General features: G+C 45.7%; 2 protein-coding genes across 5 annotated transcripts in view; one reads left to right on the top strand and one right to left on the bottom strand.

Moving 5' to 3' along the window:
- Positions 1 to 767: 767 nt before the first annotated feature.
- Positions 768 to 10,134, bottom strand: RAB19 (RAB19, member RAS oncogene family). Of its 3 annotated transcripts, none has more exons than XM_072872005.1 (4): positions 10,034 to 10,134; positions 9,186 to 9,398; positions 8,132 to 8,315; positions 768 to 5,754 (listed from the first exon to the last, which is right to left on the bottom strand). In XM_072872005.1, the coding sequence occupies exons 2-4, from the start codon at positions 9,378 to 9,380 to the stop codon at positions 5,489 to 5,491; spliced, it is 645 nt and encodes a 214-aa protein (XP_072728106.1). In that variant the 5' UTR covers positions 9,381 to 9,398; positions 10,034 to 10,134; the 3' UTR covers positions 768 to 5,488. The 3 variants fall into 3 exon arrangements, with proteins under 3 accessions (XP_072728106.1, XP_072728087.1, XP_072728097.1); XM_072871986.1 differs by lacking the exon at positions 10,034 to 10,134 and adding an exon at positions 9,498 to 9,988; XM_072871996.1 differs by lacking the exon at positions 10,034 to 10,134 and adding an exon at positions 9,512 to 9,987.
- The window catches only part of SLC37A3 (solute carrier family 37 member 3), a 25,325-nt gene continuing 19,490 nt past the window's right edge, over positions 9,679 to 15,513 (top strand). Inside the window, exons 1-3 of one of the 2 annotated variants that reach the window (XM_072871961.1) lie at positions 9,679 to 9,834; positions 13,521 to 13,696; positions 14,638 to 14,752. In XM_072871961.1, the coding sequence (XP_072728062.1) occupies positions 13,596 to 13,696; positions 14,638 to 14,752 (216 nt within the window). In that variant the 5' untranslated portion in view covers positions 9,679 to 9,834; positions 13,521 to 13,595. The other variant, XM_072871971.1, reaches the window with a different exon arrangement.

Below are 15,513 nucleotides of genomic sequence, written 5' to 3'. Positions count from 1 at the left end.
TTCTGTGTTTCAGCTTGATTATTTGTGTGTGTGTGCGTTTCTGTAAAAGTGAAGGCATTTGTCACTTATTGTTAACTCCTGCAGAATTGTGTCACACTAATACAGAATTTTAACTTGGTTTTAACCTTTCCAGCAAAGAGCCTGTAACATAAGGAATACATTCTGAACAGACAACTGAGACAATTGAACTGTTGAAGGAATATATGGGGCTGTTAGTGGGAACAGATGTGGCTTGCTTTCTCAGAAAGCATCAGCTTTCCTTCATGAGGGGTCAGAAATGGCATGCTTTACTTTCTGTGTGGGTGTATGTGTGGCACAGTGGTGGATGCTGCTGCTTCTAAACCTTACTTCTGTACGTGTTACAGGGAAGCCGAGAAGATGCATATAAGTTTATTTGCTTTAGCAGAGGCTGTTCTGCCTAGCTGCAAGGTGACTGATGTAGTTGAGTGCATCGTGACAAGTAGTTTGTAGATCTCTTGCTTTGAAGCATGCTGTGGTTCTTGTTCTGTACATTAAAGAACTGCATGTATTTGTCATCAAGCAGTACTGCTGTGTGTCACAGTTTGAACTTTGCTGGTGGGAGGCCTGTCTCTAAGCTTGCTGTTGCACTATGATTTCCACCCCCCACCCCAAACTGGAATGACTGAAAAGAGTAGGGCCTTTGAAATGAGTGAAGTATGTTAGTAGGCTGCTATGTTTTTCCTCTGTAAGAACAGGAATAAATTCAGTAGAATTAAGGCAAACTTTTAATGTAAAAATATGGAGGGTGACAACTTAGGCTGTGCTACATTTTCTCTAAGCAAATACCTAAGGTACAGAAACTGAAGAGGCCAATGAGAGTACTGTCAAGAAGAAAAAGGTACAAAGACTCCATAAACTTCCACCAGCAAAATCTTGATTTCAAAACAAAAATCTTTAGAAAAAGATGCATGCTGTCACTTGAAGTGCCTTGACTTTACTTGCTATGCAAGAATATGTATGTATGGTTTGGTATAAAATTTTGCATCTTGAGGTAAGTGCAAAATAAGTGTCTGCTGCCCATTCTAATTGGTCCGAATGTGATCATAGAAGCAAAGAGCACTTCTTACAACCTCTGCGGCTTTAGTTCAAATCTTGATACCACAGCTCCTTCCTGATGGTAGCCCAAGGTGTATTGTAATCTTGCTGAGGGGATGCCTGGTTCATTCAATGAAATAGAGTGACTCTCTCCTGCTACAGCAGGCACAAAATAGATTTCTGTTTGGAGGATACCGAGAGGTATGGGGTGTCTCATGTTTGAAACAAAACTTGTATACATGGAATTATTAATGCTGCAGCAGCTTAAAACAAGGAGTCGACATGTAGTCCCTTAGGATTGAGATAAAATACAGGACTGTGCTGTAGGGATCAAGTTGCTACAAAGTCAGTTTTTCTCTAAGGCTAGCATTAGAGAAGCATTATTAAACCATAGTTGCAGTGAGCCTTGCTTCAGGTAAGCAAAATGAGACAGACTTGGCAGTGAAAACTGTAATATGCAGTGATGTTCATGGACACAGCTGTAGCAAGGAAATGTGGGATTGCAAATATGCTAAACTTCTGTCCCTACTTGCTGCTGTTGCTGTTATCCATGGGGGTGCTGTTTGTCACTTGCAGTCAAGCCAGAGTCAACACCTGTTTGGCAACAGCTTGATGCGATTGCACAGGCAGAGCCTGTGGAGGCAGCTGTGTTAATTTTAAACAGCAGCAGTAGAAAAAGTGCTTTAAAAGACTTTTAAAAGTCCTACCTCTCTTAAACTGCAAGTTCCTATTGAAAGTTGAAGTACTCTTAGGTAAAAGGGGCTCTTGGCCTGTTTAAAACTACTCTCAAAGGACATTGATATCCTAGCATTGCCTGTTGTAATTCCAGTCCTTAATGTGCTTGCTTGAGAGCAGTGCTTGAAAATGGCTTCAGGAGTCAGTACACTGAGCAATGAGTATTAATGCCCCCCTGCCTGCAGCCAAATGTGGTGTTCTGGGAACTGAGGTACACAAAAACCTGCCTATTGGCAGCCCATGGCTGGGAAGAAGCATCTCTGAACAGTGCTGTGGTTAGAGCACTCACCTGGCTGGGGGAAGCTCCATTTTCAGTTCCCTGTCCAAAAGCAGAGGCATGCATCTCCTTCCTCAAAGGCAGCTCCAGGACAGAGCACTCTATCTCTGTTCAGGGCCTGAAAATGGCTTTCTCTGTCTCCTTTCCAATTATACTTACACATTAACTGGAATGATTAGATAAGAACCTCAGCTTTTGTTATTAAGAGCCTGTCCCCTATGTATGAAGAAAAGCTTGACCACATAGGCAGTGCCATGTGCCTTCCACAGCACTGGGTTGCAGCTATATTTGCTTTTAAGCTAGTCAGCTTCTGGGAGGTGTCAGTTTGCTCCATTTTAAAATACTTGCAGTTTTTTTGTTACCCTGTTATGTGGATAGGTGCTGCTTCAGTCTCATCTGGCATGGCTGTGATATCAATGCAAGTAATGTGCCACAGCTAAGATTCAAATACTTCTTCCAAGTAGATAAAAATTTAACAAATAAGCTCATCTTCAAGCTGGATGTGCAGCTCTTTAAAACTGTAGGACAGTAGTAGTTTTTAGAATGGCATTGTAAACAACATTACAATAAGCTACACTCTCTACAAGTGCGTTAATGATGCTGTCAAGAAGCACACTGATTTAGCATGTGATGCTGGGGGAACAAAAATGGTAATATAAGGTTCCATTGCAGTTAATGCTGCTTGCATTGTCATAGCCACATGCTGCCATCTGCTCTGTGATGGGGAAAAGCACAACTGTAGAAGTTACACCGTGCTTGTTTGTTCATCTAGTGGTTGCTATCTTACAGTCTAGAATAACATGCTTTAATAAAGGGATTTTTTTAGTTTATAGCTTTCTTCATGTATTATCTAATGAATAATACTGTCTACTAATATACACTCTGAAGAACCTTCTTGTTAGCAACTGCTGCAGCTCACTCCTCATTCACATGAGGACCATTTAAAAAATGACACTGTGGAAACTGTTCGGTGTAACTGCCCAAAGGGCTTGTGGAAGATGCCAAACAGGACCAACCAAAAGAGGTCACAGTCCTGTTTTAGTTGCACAACAGGTAGGTATTTAAGACTAGTTTCTTGAAAGAGTAGTAACTGCCAATGAAGGACTTGCAAAGTAAGCAGCTCCATGTGTGTGGGAAGAGAATGGCAAGAGCCCTGTAGGCTGGCAGTGCTGGGCAGTTAAGGGAGCACCAGCCTGCAGAAGTCTCCATACTGAGGGTTAGCAAAATAACTTCCTGCAGTAATCTCTAATTAAGGCAGTAAATCCAATGAACCAGACAAAGGTTAATACTCTGCTGGTAAGATCTTTCCTCTAATTCTTGGCTAATGAAAGAGTGCAACTGGAGCTGATAACAATACTTTTCTATTTAAGGTCTCCTGGAAGATTAGCATTTGCTGCAAATACTATCTCTGGTATACCTGAAATAAAACAAAAGTTTGCTAGCAGTTTAAGTGTGGATACTAAAAACAATGTAAAAACTGCTACATTACAAACTGCTACCAGGAGTAGTTTGGTTTTTCAACACACAAGAATATTAAACTTCCATTTGACTGTTTCCTTAGTGACAAGGCATAGAAACTAGTTGTTTGGAAGCTGGATTGCTACTTGTTCAGCTACTTTGAAAGGTTATGGTGTTTACTGTTGCATAAATATGCAAACTGAAATGCAACTACTAGGCTAGTACCAAATCAAGATTAAATTAAGATTTAAAAAGTAAACATCAGAAAGAGGATGCCTGAAGAAGAAGCTTTCTCCACAGCAGGCTATAGCAAAAGGCTTAGAGGCTAGCATTGAAGACTTCTCCCTCAGTTTACCCATAGCTGAATTAGCCCCTGCTCTTCACCTGTGACAGCAAAGAACCTGGCCAGAGGAAGCATTAATAATAACAGAAATATTTGCATGACTATAAATCATTGATTCATTCTGCTTTATTTTTTGTGCTTCTCAGACAAGATTTTCCAGAAGTATTCACTACATGTTTTTTCCCTATTTTTCAAGAACTTGTGAAACATGGGTAGACTGCCATCTGCTAAGTTAGCAGCATACCAGCCTTCCCAGGGCTTCTTTGCATGTAACCCAGACTGTATTTTATCATTACAGAGTTTGAGTTCCAGTTCATAACTTAACAGTAAGTGATGCACTTTGGTACATGTGGACTGCAGTCAAAAAACTTCCTCTGTATAATATTTCTTTCCTCCCTCTCCTTCTCTGTTCCATCTACTGGAGAAGAAAAAAACCAACAAAACAAATGCTTCATTCTGTTCCAGTACATAGAAGTGAGCCCCCAGTAGCAGAGCTTGCATTTGGGAGGAGCAATAAAAAAACCTTATTGCTACCAAGGTGTTCAGTCTCCATAGCAGTAGCATATATACTTGCCTAGGGGTAGCTTTCTGGTATGCCCCATACCATTCCCTTACTGCTGTAAGGTGAGGTTACGTAATTAAAACATCTTACCCCTTGCCGAGTTTTACAGGAGCTTGAATCCCTTCTTCACACTCCCTTGAAAATCTACAGGCATACTCTCAAGCTGCCATTGGCCCATCACAAACTACAGAAGGCTTTTGATTAAAATCAGCACATCAAAAGCAAGAAAATGTTGGGTGGAAAAAGAAAAAAAAAAGAAAAAAAAGTCCTTTCACCCCAGCATCGATTTAGGCCATTACTGATGCTTTGGAAGCTTCACTACTATCTTGCTACATAGGCTTGCTAGAGATCACTACTGGAAACAATTCTTATAATTAGAGAGCAAAGTGAAAGACAACTTTTCTCACCCCAGGAAGAAGGTTGGGACCCTAGTGTATCATATTCTGCCTGCTATGAAACCCCAGAGATGTCTCCAGGTTTGTCTGGTGAGGAAGTCAGTACAGATGTGAAATCATGTACTCTTTCACAAATGTTATTAAGTTCCTTGGAATGGGTGACTACATGCCTGACATCAGGACCACCCCTAAATGAAGGTTGAAGCAGCAGTGGGTTAGAGCTGTCCAAGCATGTCAGACTTTTTAAAGCTACTGGCAAAGAGTAAAGTGCTTGCACTAGAACAAACAGCACAGCTTAGAAGGGTCAAATCAACACAGAGCTCTGGTGCAAATTTATCTTTTGACACAGCCAGAAAAATCATTTAAGGATGTAATTAAAGGCAATAATTTTTACAGTTCTCTTTGGTTAAGGCAAGGGCTGGCAGCTTCCTGAGTCCTCTCAGCTCAGAAGTTCGTGTTAAAGTATCAGCTGCCATGTTCAAAGCAACCTGTGCTACCAACAGCAGCAATGATCCCTGAAGATACTTACAAGCCAAACTGCAAGGTAGAGATATCAAGAGAGATGGCTTGAGACCACATAGCACACTTTCATCAATTGAAGAAAATGAAATCAAACAGCCTCAGAAGAATGATGACTTCCAAGTTCTTCCTGAAATCTCTCTTCAACAGAGGCACTGGGACTTCTCCACGCTTGGACTGGCAATCACTGGCCTGGAATCAAGATAGATGCTGTTCAGAGGGCTCTCTCCATGAAGCTGTAAGGTATTTCGGGCTATTAGCTCCTTAGCCATTAACGTGAACACCTCTTCTATGTTTTGAGCTTCTTTTGCTGATGTCTCCAGTACAGCTAAGAGCCCATGCTTCTCTGCCAGTGTGCAGGCATCTTCAAACAGGACTTGGCGCTTATCCACTGAATCCGATTTGTTCCCTTAAAAGAAGGCAAATAGATAATTCAATAATTTAGTCTCTCAAAAATTCATCTTTAAATGCAATATATTAATTCAATTTTCTTAAACAACAGATTTATGTTAGGAATAAGAGTTACTGGAAAAAACAAGATGTGAGCACATCAGAGCCACAAACATAGAATGTGGCTCAAAACTGCAGCTAATCATATGATAATATCAAATGAGTTAAAATCCAAACAAAACCTAAAAACCTGTGTTCATCTCATTACTTGCTGTAGTTAGTGGTGCCAGAGGATTATTTGGAAGCAACTGTTGGCGCCTGTTCCCTAGTGTTTTTAAACATTAAGTAGCATTTAAGTTAAATATTTAAAAAAAAGAATAGAAATCTTGTAGCTATAGTGACTGCACACAGTAAACCAAAGCAATGTTGCAGAAACGTTTATTCCTCACTCAACCCTCAGTGGAAGCCACATGTGTTATGCTATTGTCAGGCTACCTTGACACATCTCATAGCTGCTCAGCTCTGAAGATCTGGAATGTTGTTAGTCTAAAGCAGATCCCCTCCAAAAAAAAAATCCAACCCCTAAAACCCGGGAAGAACCTGCTCAACTGTTAATCAGATTTTAACATGACCTATTTATACAAGTCAGTCATTTTAAGATGATGTCAGAAAAGACAAGAATTCACAGCAGTTACCTTAATGCTTAAAATGTATACTTAAGAAGTTTCCACGTGTATAGATTAAACTTTTACTTGAAGCTGTTTAGTCAAAATCTGTCAGAAGTCATGAAACACCTCAGATAAAATACCTTTGTATATTTAAGTAGTTGCAGCACATGTGGAATTATCATCAGTTCTGGTACATATAGTACCTGGCTGAAGTCTACATTCATAGTTTCAAGACAACCCTTCGTGAAATTCAGATCTTGAATTTGAAGCATATCTAAGCCAACTCCCCTCCCATTAAGTCCTTTTCAGTTTTTCTAAAAGGAAAAAAAAACCCAACCCACCCCACAAAAGAAAACCACAACCCCCAAAAAAACCCCACCTTGCTTGAGGATTATTTGCTTTCTTAAAAAGGGCCCCCACCCTTTCCTGCTTCAGTTCCAGATGGGAAAGTTAGACTTCTTAACCTTAACCTCATGCTAGAAAGGTGTATAAAGTGACTACGTGTAAATGTACAAAGACTTCCTACCAAAATAAGTAAAGCAAACAGCACCACCTTTGGAAGAAAGCGCCAAGCTGGATCCTTGACAAAAGCTTTATTTTTACCAATTTCAGAACTTCTTTCTTAAAAAAAAAAACCAAAACCAAAAAACCCCCGAACAACAACCACCAGCCCCAACCCACCCACGGATAGGTCTTGCTCTTTAGATTAATGAGAAAAGTTAGAAAACCCTACCAAAGTTTAGTGATTCCCCCTTGCCCTCTCCCTTACTCATTCCAAACACTGCAGTTACGTGCAGGTCAGAATTTGTTGTTTGTTTCTTCAAAGGAAGAACAGGAAGAACCACCACAGCAGAAGTAATTTGCTAGGAGCACAAGCAGAAGCTTAGGTCCCATGCCTGCTGCGCTGTGGTGCTCAACACTGCCTATCCTCAACAGCCAGTTTGGGCTGCTGCGGCTGCATACGTTGCCCTCGGCACAGTGCCACAGTGGAACAGACAGAAGCAGTGGAATGTAAATAAAAGCTCTGTCATTTTACTACGCCATTTCTCTCATTTGCAGCTTCTTCCTTGGGGGAGGGAAGAGCAATAATAACTTGAAACACACAGGGAAAGAACCACACTGCTTCCTACCATCTCCATTCTCAGAAATTTCTACCCATTCCTTTCCTCAAGAGGCAAAGTTTCTTGAACGCTAGTGGAATAAATGAGGAGGAAGAATGCAAGCAGACTACTTTGTACTCTGTAAGAGCCATGTCCCCATCTACTGTCTTACCTGATCGGAGTCCCATTACATGCATATCAAAAGAACAGAGGAAAGATGAGAACAAGGAGTTGTGTTGCTCTGTGCATTTCCCTTCATCTTGAATTATTGAGCTGCTAAATTCCTGTGCATCAGGAGTATAGGGTCAGACTTACTGCAATTCTAACCTCAATAAGGTTGTCCCTGCTTGCTAGACTAGCAGCAAGTTTTTTGCATTATTCCAGCAGGAAAGGAGCAAGTAAAAAGGTTTCACTGTCTGCAATGGGCTTGGTCCTGTCAGGACCAAGCTGTGACTTTCCTAATTTCTTAGGCTTAGGTCAAACTGATACAATTTATTTTAATTACAACTGCATTCTTCTTTAATGCATAGTTTATAGATGCTTTAAGTAGTGGGGGCAAAGTAAGGGGGATTTATACACATATTAAAAGCAGCTATACAACATTAAATATTTAAAATTAGATTCCTACCAATTAACATAATGACCAAGTTTGCAGCACCATACTTTTCAATTTCATGAATCCAGTGAGGAATGGATTCAAACGTGGACCTCCTAGTAAGGTCATAGGCAAGGATGGCCCCATGGGCACTCCTGTAATAAGACTGGGTTATTGTCCGGAAGCGTTCTTGACCGGCTGTGTCCCACACTTGGATCTGTAAGAGAAAGGATAGAAGTTGTAAAGACTGGCAAATGTCACTTCCTGGGTGTTTGCCATCAGCATCGACGCTTCTGAAACCCCTTGTCTAGAAGGCAGCTAGACCAGCTGAGACCAGCTCACTCCACTACACCCAGCATGGCTTTGCTTTCTCTAGATCTGAAAAGACATTTACATGCCTGTAAAGACAATCTACACAGGCCAAAGAGAAAGCTGCAAGGGTAAACCCAGCTTTGCAGAGAGACCAAGAAACCCAGTTTCAACAACTGTACTAAAAGATATAGAGCATTACAGCCTTTTAATAGGAAAGGAGGAGGAGCCAAGAAGCCCTGATGAAAGGCTGGGCAAAGCAAAGCTATATAAAGGACAGGCATCTGAACTTTCATCTGCGCATGGAGGTAAGTTCTAGCTAGCAATTTCTTCTGGTGTTCATCTTGCAAGTCCTCCCTCAGATCAAGTATGCATCAAAGCGGAGCCTTTGCAAACTAGGGGGTTTTCCCTCCTCGGTGCTGCAGGTCAAACCCCCCCATCTCTGCAGGGGGGAAGAGACACCCCCTCCACACCAGAGCCGGCTTTCAAAGAGCTCCCTGCGGGCAAAGCGTGAGCCCTCTCCACAGGTAGATCCAGAAAAGCCACGAGGGCAAGCGTGCACCCAGATTAGGGTGACTGCATCCCCCTGGGCATCCTCCTGAAGGAGAGCTCCCCTCGGCAGCACCCCTGCTGAGGAAGGCAGCCGGCTTTTGCCCGCCGCCTTCGGCAGGGCCGAGCAGGCGACGCTGTGCATCCCGCGGCCGCACGGGACGGCGAGGCGGTGATGGGGAAGCAGGTGCTGCCCGCTGAGCAGCTTGGGCTCACTCCGGCCACTGACCTTCACTTTCTTGCCGTCGATGTCCATGGAGCGCACAGTGAAGTCGACGCCGATGGTGTTCTGCTGCTTCTCGTTGTACTGCCCCGTCTTGAAGCGGTGCACCACGCAGGTCTTCCCCACGTTGGAGTCCCCGATCAGGATGATCTTGAAGAGGTAGTCGAAGGCATCGTCCGCGCCGGAGCTGGAGAAAGGCATCGCGGCTCCCGGGCCGGCCTGCGGCGGGGGAGCGCGGCAGTGAGGGGGAGCCGCCGCCCTGGCCCAGCTCCCAGCAGCCGAGGGAAGCAGCCCCCGTCCCGACCGCCGCCCGCTCACCTGTTGACGCTCACCTGCCGGGACAGGTAGCGCCCGCTTTGTACCCGCCCCGGCCCTCTCGGGGCCGGCGGGAAGTGTAGTCCTCCTCCTCCTCCTCTTCCTCCGCCTGCCCGGCCCCGCGGGCTCAGCTGGGGGAGCGGCGCCGGCGCCGCTCGCTCCCCGCCCCTTGCGAGGGGGCAGGCGGGCAAGGGGCCCGGGGCGCCCGGAGGCAGAGCCGGAGGACTTCCCTGGCGGCGGCGAGGGGCGGACTACAACTCCCGCCGTGCCCGCGGGCCCCTCCCGCCGGAAGAGCCGGTTCCCTCTGACTTCCTGAGGGCCGTGCTGGCCGCCGGGCCCGGTACGCGGGGGCGGGTGGTTTCCCCCGGGGCGGGGAGGGAGAAACGGGGAGGGAGAAACGGTTTAATGGCCGAGGTGGGCTAGCGGCTGGGGCCGAGCCGGCAGCGTGCCCTGCCGCTGCCGGCTCGCCTCGCCTCGCCTCGGCTCGGCTCGGCTCCCCACCCCGCCCCGCCCCGCTGAGGACGTGGCCGCTGGGTCACCTGCGCCGGGACCCGGGCGGGGGTTCGCTGAGGGGAGAGAGCCGCGTTCTCATCGTCTGCCTCGGCGCTTCAGTGGGGGAGCCGGCCCAGCCGAGCCGCGGGGCGGGGCAGCCTGCGGAGCCGGCGCCGCAGCCGGCCTCAGGTGAGCCGTGCCCGCCGGCGGGAGCGCAGCCTGTGCGCCGGGCCGGGCCGGGCTGCTCGGCCCAGGTGTCTTCCACTGGGGCTGGGTTACCGCGGGGGCGGCCTGTCGGCCTGTCGCCTCCGCAGCAGGCGTGACCGTGCTCGGATCGAATCGACTTGGCGCCTGGAGGAGTCCCTTTTCCTCCCAAGCGGCATCCAGCTGGGGCTCTCGGGTGTCAGGCAGTCCGCTTGTGGTGGCTGCCAAGGGCCCCGTGTGGGTTTGGGTTTGTGCCTCTTCCGTCTGTGTGGAAAGATGGCATAAAAGAGTCTGTTGGTTTTTTTGTTTGTTTTGGTTTTTTAATTTCGTTTGTTTGTTTTGCGCTTTGGAAGTCCCAGGAATGCTAATTCTGGTCTCTCCTGCTGGCTTTGGAGGATGGCAGGGTGGTATTAAGGAAGTTTATTTTGAACTTAAGGTGTCTTATTTTGACCTTAAGTGAAGGGATAAGGGAGAATGCAGAAAGCTTAACAAAAGCTTATTCAAAATATCGGTTAGCTGAAGATAAATAGTGCTAAACAAGCAGACAAGGCAGTCTAACACCCTAAAAACAGTCTTCTTCCTTTCTTGAAGGCTTGTGCTTCACTGCCTCGAGTTCCGTGGTTTATCCTGCCTCCTAGTTTTTGCTCCCCCTCCGCTACAAATTTAATGTGGCATTCTCAGATTAATTAGAAGACTGATTTGTAAAGACAAACTTCTAGTTGCATACTTGTCTAGCCTAGGGAGAATGCCAGTTTTGAATATAAAAAGGACAGGATGAAGAAAGAAAAAAAGGGAAAACAAAATCTTCCATAGTCATCTCTACACTGTAAATAAGTGAAAAGTGTTGTCCTGTGCCAGAAGGTCTTCTTCTAGAAAGCTAGCTGAGATTGAAAAGCTCTGAGGAACAGATAATTTCAATAGTAAATGCTACTAAAAAAAAAGGTGACTTTAAGGTCAAAACCACGTCTTAGCTTTAAAAAGACTCGGTATCTTGGACAAATAAGATCTATATTTGCATACATTGACACGAAGTGAGTAGTAAATCTCGTGCTTCGGGCTGCAAACTGATTACTCGAGGAAGGAACTTCTGCAGCATTGCACAACTGGCAGCGTTTTGCTTTCCTCAGGAGAACTCTGTTATCTGCTGTTGTGTGGTGGGAGGGGAGGGAGAGGCAGGGGAGGAGAATAAGCTCTGGTGTTTGACCAACAGACCGCGTGGTTCACAGGCCTGTAAGGGCCATGGTGCTGGGAAACCGGAGTGCCTTGGGTTCCTTTCTCCTCTTCATGCAGCTTGTGTGTGGGACAGCCCTGAGCAGTTTTGCTGCTGCCTGAAAGGGAGTAGCACCATGTGATACTTGTGTGATACTTTTTCATTCAATTATGTTGAGAGATGGTCTGGGACCTTAGATGGATGTAGTGTCAAGACTACTTGCAAAGATGCCTCTTCCAGGCTTAGCCTTGCTTTCCCACAGCTCCTGCTGTAGGTAATTTTTTTTTCCCTCTGCGTGAACCCAAGTAGCCTAGAAGCATGTCCCTATTAGAAGGTGCTGCAAGACTGGGGCAGAGGAATGGGAGCGTGGCTCAGCTGCACCTGGGCTGCGTAGATGCAGACAGTCTCAGATCTTCTATGGACTTGCTGCATTTGTCCTGGATGAGAATGGAGGCGTTCAAGTGTGGCATAGGATAAAAGTTACTCCAGTGTCTCAAAGGTGTAATAGCTGGGTCCCTATTACTCGGAAGATTTCCATGCTGTACTCTGTTTTGGACGTCAGATGTGGCCTCAGTTTCCATGACGGTTAATGTATCTAGTAGTAGCTGGCATCTGTTTGTCGGTCAGGCACACATAATTGTTGAGAGAACAGGAAAGGAAGACTTCTTACAGTGAACGTTGTCTTGATGAAACCTTTAAAAGTTATTGGAAGGAAGAGCGGAAATCTCTGTGAAATACAGGCTTTTCAGCAGCAGAAATTTGGATAAGAGGGAGTCTGGGCAATGACTTCTAATTTCTCCAAGTGAGGTTATGAAGCTGAACTTGAAAAGTCTTCTGTCAGATTTACAAATCATTACAAAAAGCACCTGTGGATATGAAAGAACACAAAGGCATTATGTTCCATCTTATTTCATCTCTGATTCTTCGTGGGAACAGGGGGGGTGGGTTATTTTACCTCTCCTCAGCATCCAGAATGTGTGTGGTGGTTGAATGTCTCTTGAAGGTGCAGCTCCCACCAACTGATTTGTCTAACTGTCTTAAGCCAGCTAGCGTCAACAGAATCAAGTTTTGCCTTCAGCAGCGACGTCACTATACAGCGTATCTTTCTCTGCACTGCTCTTTCTGTTGCACGGACACAAGTGTTTGTGTAGCTGCTTTGTGAGCTGAGGCAGGGAAATCTAGCTGAAAAGATCTCTGCCCAGAAAACAAAAGGGAGGTGTGGAGAGAGATTCACCACCTCGCTGCCCAGCGGGGTCGTTTCCCGGACTCTGTTTGCAGAAACGGTCTCTCAGCCACACCAGCATAGCTGAGGGAGTGGAGTAGTGTGGCATGAGCCAGCACTAGGAAACTGTGTGTCTATCATAGCCTTTCCTCAGTACTGATGATATCTGGTATCTAGAAGTTTATGCAGATGTCACCCGTGCCCTACAGGTAGGGACAGGAAAGTATGACTTGCCACATGCTGTACTAATGAGTTAGTGACAGATGGAGCTATAACTTAGGGCTTGAGAATGAACAGGCAGGGAGTCTAGCTGTTGGATTTCAGCACTGTCCTCACAGTTACTTTCCTTTTTCCAGCTGTGCAAGTCCACTCTTGGGTATATTCTTTCAACATTTTAAAGAGGCAGTTAGATCTAAAACCATTCCCCACCAGTAACCAAGTGCTGCTCTCTTGACTTATTCACCAGTCTATAGCCAGCCAGGTGGCAGTGGAAAGTAAGGTTATTTATGACCACTCTGTAGTGCACCGTGTATGTAAAAGGTGCAGAATGGTCTTTAGGATGGGAACACTGGAAGTTGGTAGATCCTGGGGGAACTCCTTTGGTGATGGGCACTGAAGAGGCAACTGCTAGGAGGAGAACAAAAAAGAAGTGGGTTGGAGGATAACCATGGGAGTACTGGGTGAATGGGAGTAAACAGACATTTCTGGGCATAGAAGGTGTCAAGGAATGTACAGGTGATGAAATGGGTAGCGATGTGAAACAAATTGGGAAGGAATGGCATAGAGTTGTTCCTGCTGAATTCCAGCCATTTGGGGAACACAGCTGTATTTTATACATGTGTTTTTTAATTCAAATATGTTTTCTTTTTTCCTCCCTTCCCACCTTCTTCGGTTTAAGTGAGAAGAAAAATGACCTAAGCATCATCCAGCCTTTGTGGCCAAGGGCAGGAGCAGGTGTAGGGCTGCCAGGAGGATGGCTTTGCCTGGAAGCTTACGGAGGCAGCCTGCAAACAGAGGCCTTGTGTCCCATTGCACCCACCATCATATTGTTGTGTTCCTGCTGACGTTTTTCAGGTAGGTTGAGTGTATCTCTGCACAGGGAAGTGTTCATCTCACTGAATTTGGGGAGGTGAGGGCATGTCCAAAGAAGGAGAATGAAGGTAGGGAAATACTCTTAACCTTTGGCTTGAAAACAAACTTAAAAGCTGGTAGTACCATCTGGTCTGGGAGTCATGCAGTAGTAGACCTAAGTGTGCTGTGCCCCTGGGGAATCTAACCACAAACAGGGCTTGCACCAAAGGTGAGGCTGACTGTGCCAAGCTGGCAGCAGTCTGTTGCAGGAGGGTGGCTGTGGGGAGGAGCTAGCTGAAACGAGGAAGGAAGCAAACCCCAATGCTCAAAACTCTAATGCCTGTTCTGACTGATGGAACATGCTGTCATTGCTTCTGGGGTCCTCTTCTCTCCCAAAAATGCTGTTTGCAGAGGGTGGACAGGCCTCTAGAAGAGAGAGGTCACTGCTTCAGATCTAAAGTCTACTAGATTTGCTTGTTGAAAGCTTGTTTGTTACACCAGCTGACAGCTGGAATACCACACTGCCTCTCCTTACAAACTTTGCCTCACTGATATCCTTTGATCTTCACAGCAATACTGCCTCTGATACCTAATCTGTCTCTGGAAGAGCACTTGTAATGGTGGTTAGCCAGATGAGTGTCTTCTCTTTTCTCTTTATTGTTTTTTTTTTGAGGTACCTAATTGTTGTTGCACAGTCACCTCCTCTTTTGAAAATAGAAGAGGAAGTCCTTTCCAGTCAAAACCCTATTTCACAACTCCCCACTAAAATCAGTGTGTCTACCCATAATTTGGGGGTTCCCACTGCTGACTACTGTCTCCAAAACTGCCAGTCCTCTGCTATGCTGCCTGCTTAGACAGCATGCATCTGTATTTTGAGTCCCATCCTTTCCCACTTGACCTACAGAGAAGATTTGGCCAACCTGTGCTTGTGTGTTTTCTGGCAGTTATTCCCTGCTGCATGCTTCCAGAAAGACATTCAGTAATGTCAAAGTCAGCATTTCCAGCCAATGGACTCCCTCCTGCCTTAACAGCACGGCCCCTGAGCTCCGGCCATATGAGGTAAGGACACAAGGGATAGGCAAGTGCAAAAGAAAGGTGAGTAACTTCCAGTATGCTGAGCTTGTGGTGCTGAAGAGGCCCTGTTAAGTGTCCGTCAGGGACGCTTCTCAGAATGTGAGCAGGAACTTCACGTATCTGAATTGTAGTTTTCTGGACCATCAGGTGATGGTGAAATCTCTCCTAGTGGTCCCCAGTGAGAAACTTCTCAAGAAGTTAGTGTTCCAATGGAAATGGGGACCCCAGGAGAGTCTCTGTAGTAGCCAGCAGCATGGAGGAGGGGGAACAAGGGACCCTACCTCTGAAGTGTCGGAGGCAATAAACGAGAGCAGTTAATGGGCTTACAGAGATCTCTGTAAAACCCTGGCTGTGGCTTTCTCTGTGGTGGTGCTGCTGCTGCTGCTGCCACCCCGTTGAAAGGATAGCCAAAGTAGGAGAGAAGAAAGCTCTCTGAAAGTGCTTCCTGCTTATCCTAAATTGATACTGAAGAATGACATTTTATCTTGCATCTAAAATGTCTGATTTCCAAAAATGCTCAACATCCAGTACCCCTTGTCTGTAAAATCCTAGCTTTAGTGAAAGCGGTGGGAGTTTTGGCAGTGTTTGCTTGCAGAAAATGAAGTTGTATACTGCTTGCACCTCACAAATAGGAATGCAAGAACTACCTCCTGGCTCCTACCCATACTGCTTTTAGGGGCATGCTTGTTTTTAGCAGTGGCTTCTCCTGATGCTTTTGAGAAGTGGAAGAAATCTTACATTAACAG

The sequence above is a fragment of the Ciconia boyciana genome, chromosome 1 (assembly GCF_034638445.1).
Source record: "Ciconia boyciana chromosome 1, ASM3463844v1, whole genome shotgun sequence".
Taxonomy (NCBI): Eukaryota; Metazoa; Chordata; class Aves; order Ciconiiformes; family Ciconiidae; genus Ciconia; species Ciconia boyciana.
The sequence above is the reverse complement of the archived record's forward strand: the minus strand, read 5'-3'. Positions and strand labels throughout refer to the sequence as shown.

Bases quoted from the DNA above. Each gene is read 5' to 3' on its own strand.
- RAB19 (XM_072872005.1), bottom strand. From the start codon at position 9,380: ATGCCTTTCTCCAGCTCCGGCGCGGACGATGCCTTCGACTACCTCTTC. The intron at 8,316-9,185 runs GTCAGTGGCCGG...TTTCTCTTACAG, and splicing joins TCGACGGCAAGAAAGTGAAG to ATCCAAGTGTGGGACACAGC. The intron at 5,755-8,131 runs GTAGGAATCTAA...CCTTCTTTTAAG, and splicing joins CTTGGTCATTATGTTAATTG to GGAACAAATCGGATTCAGTG.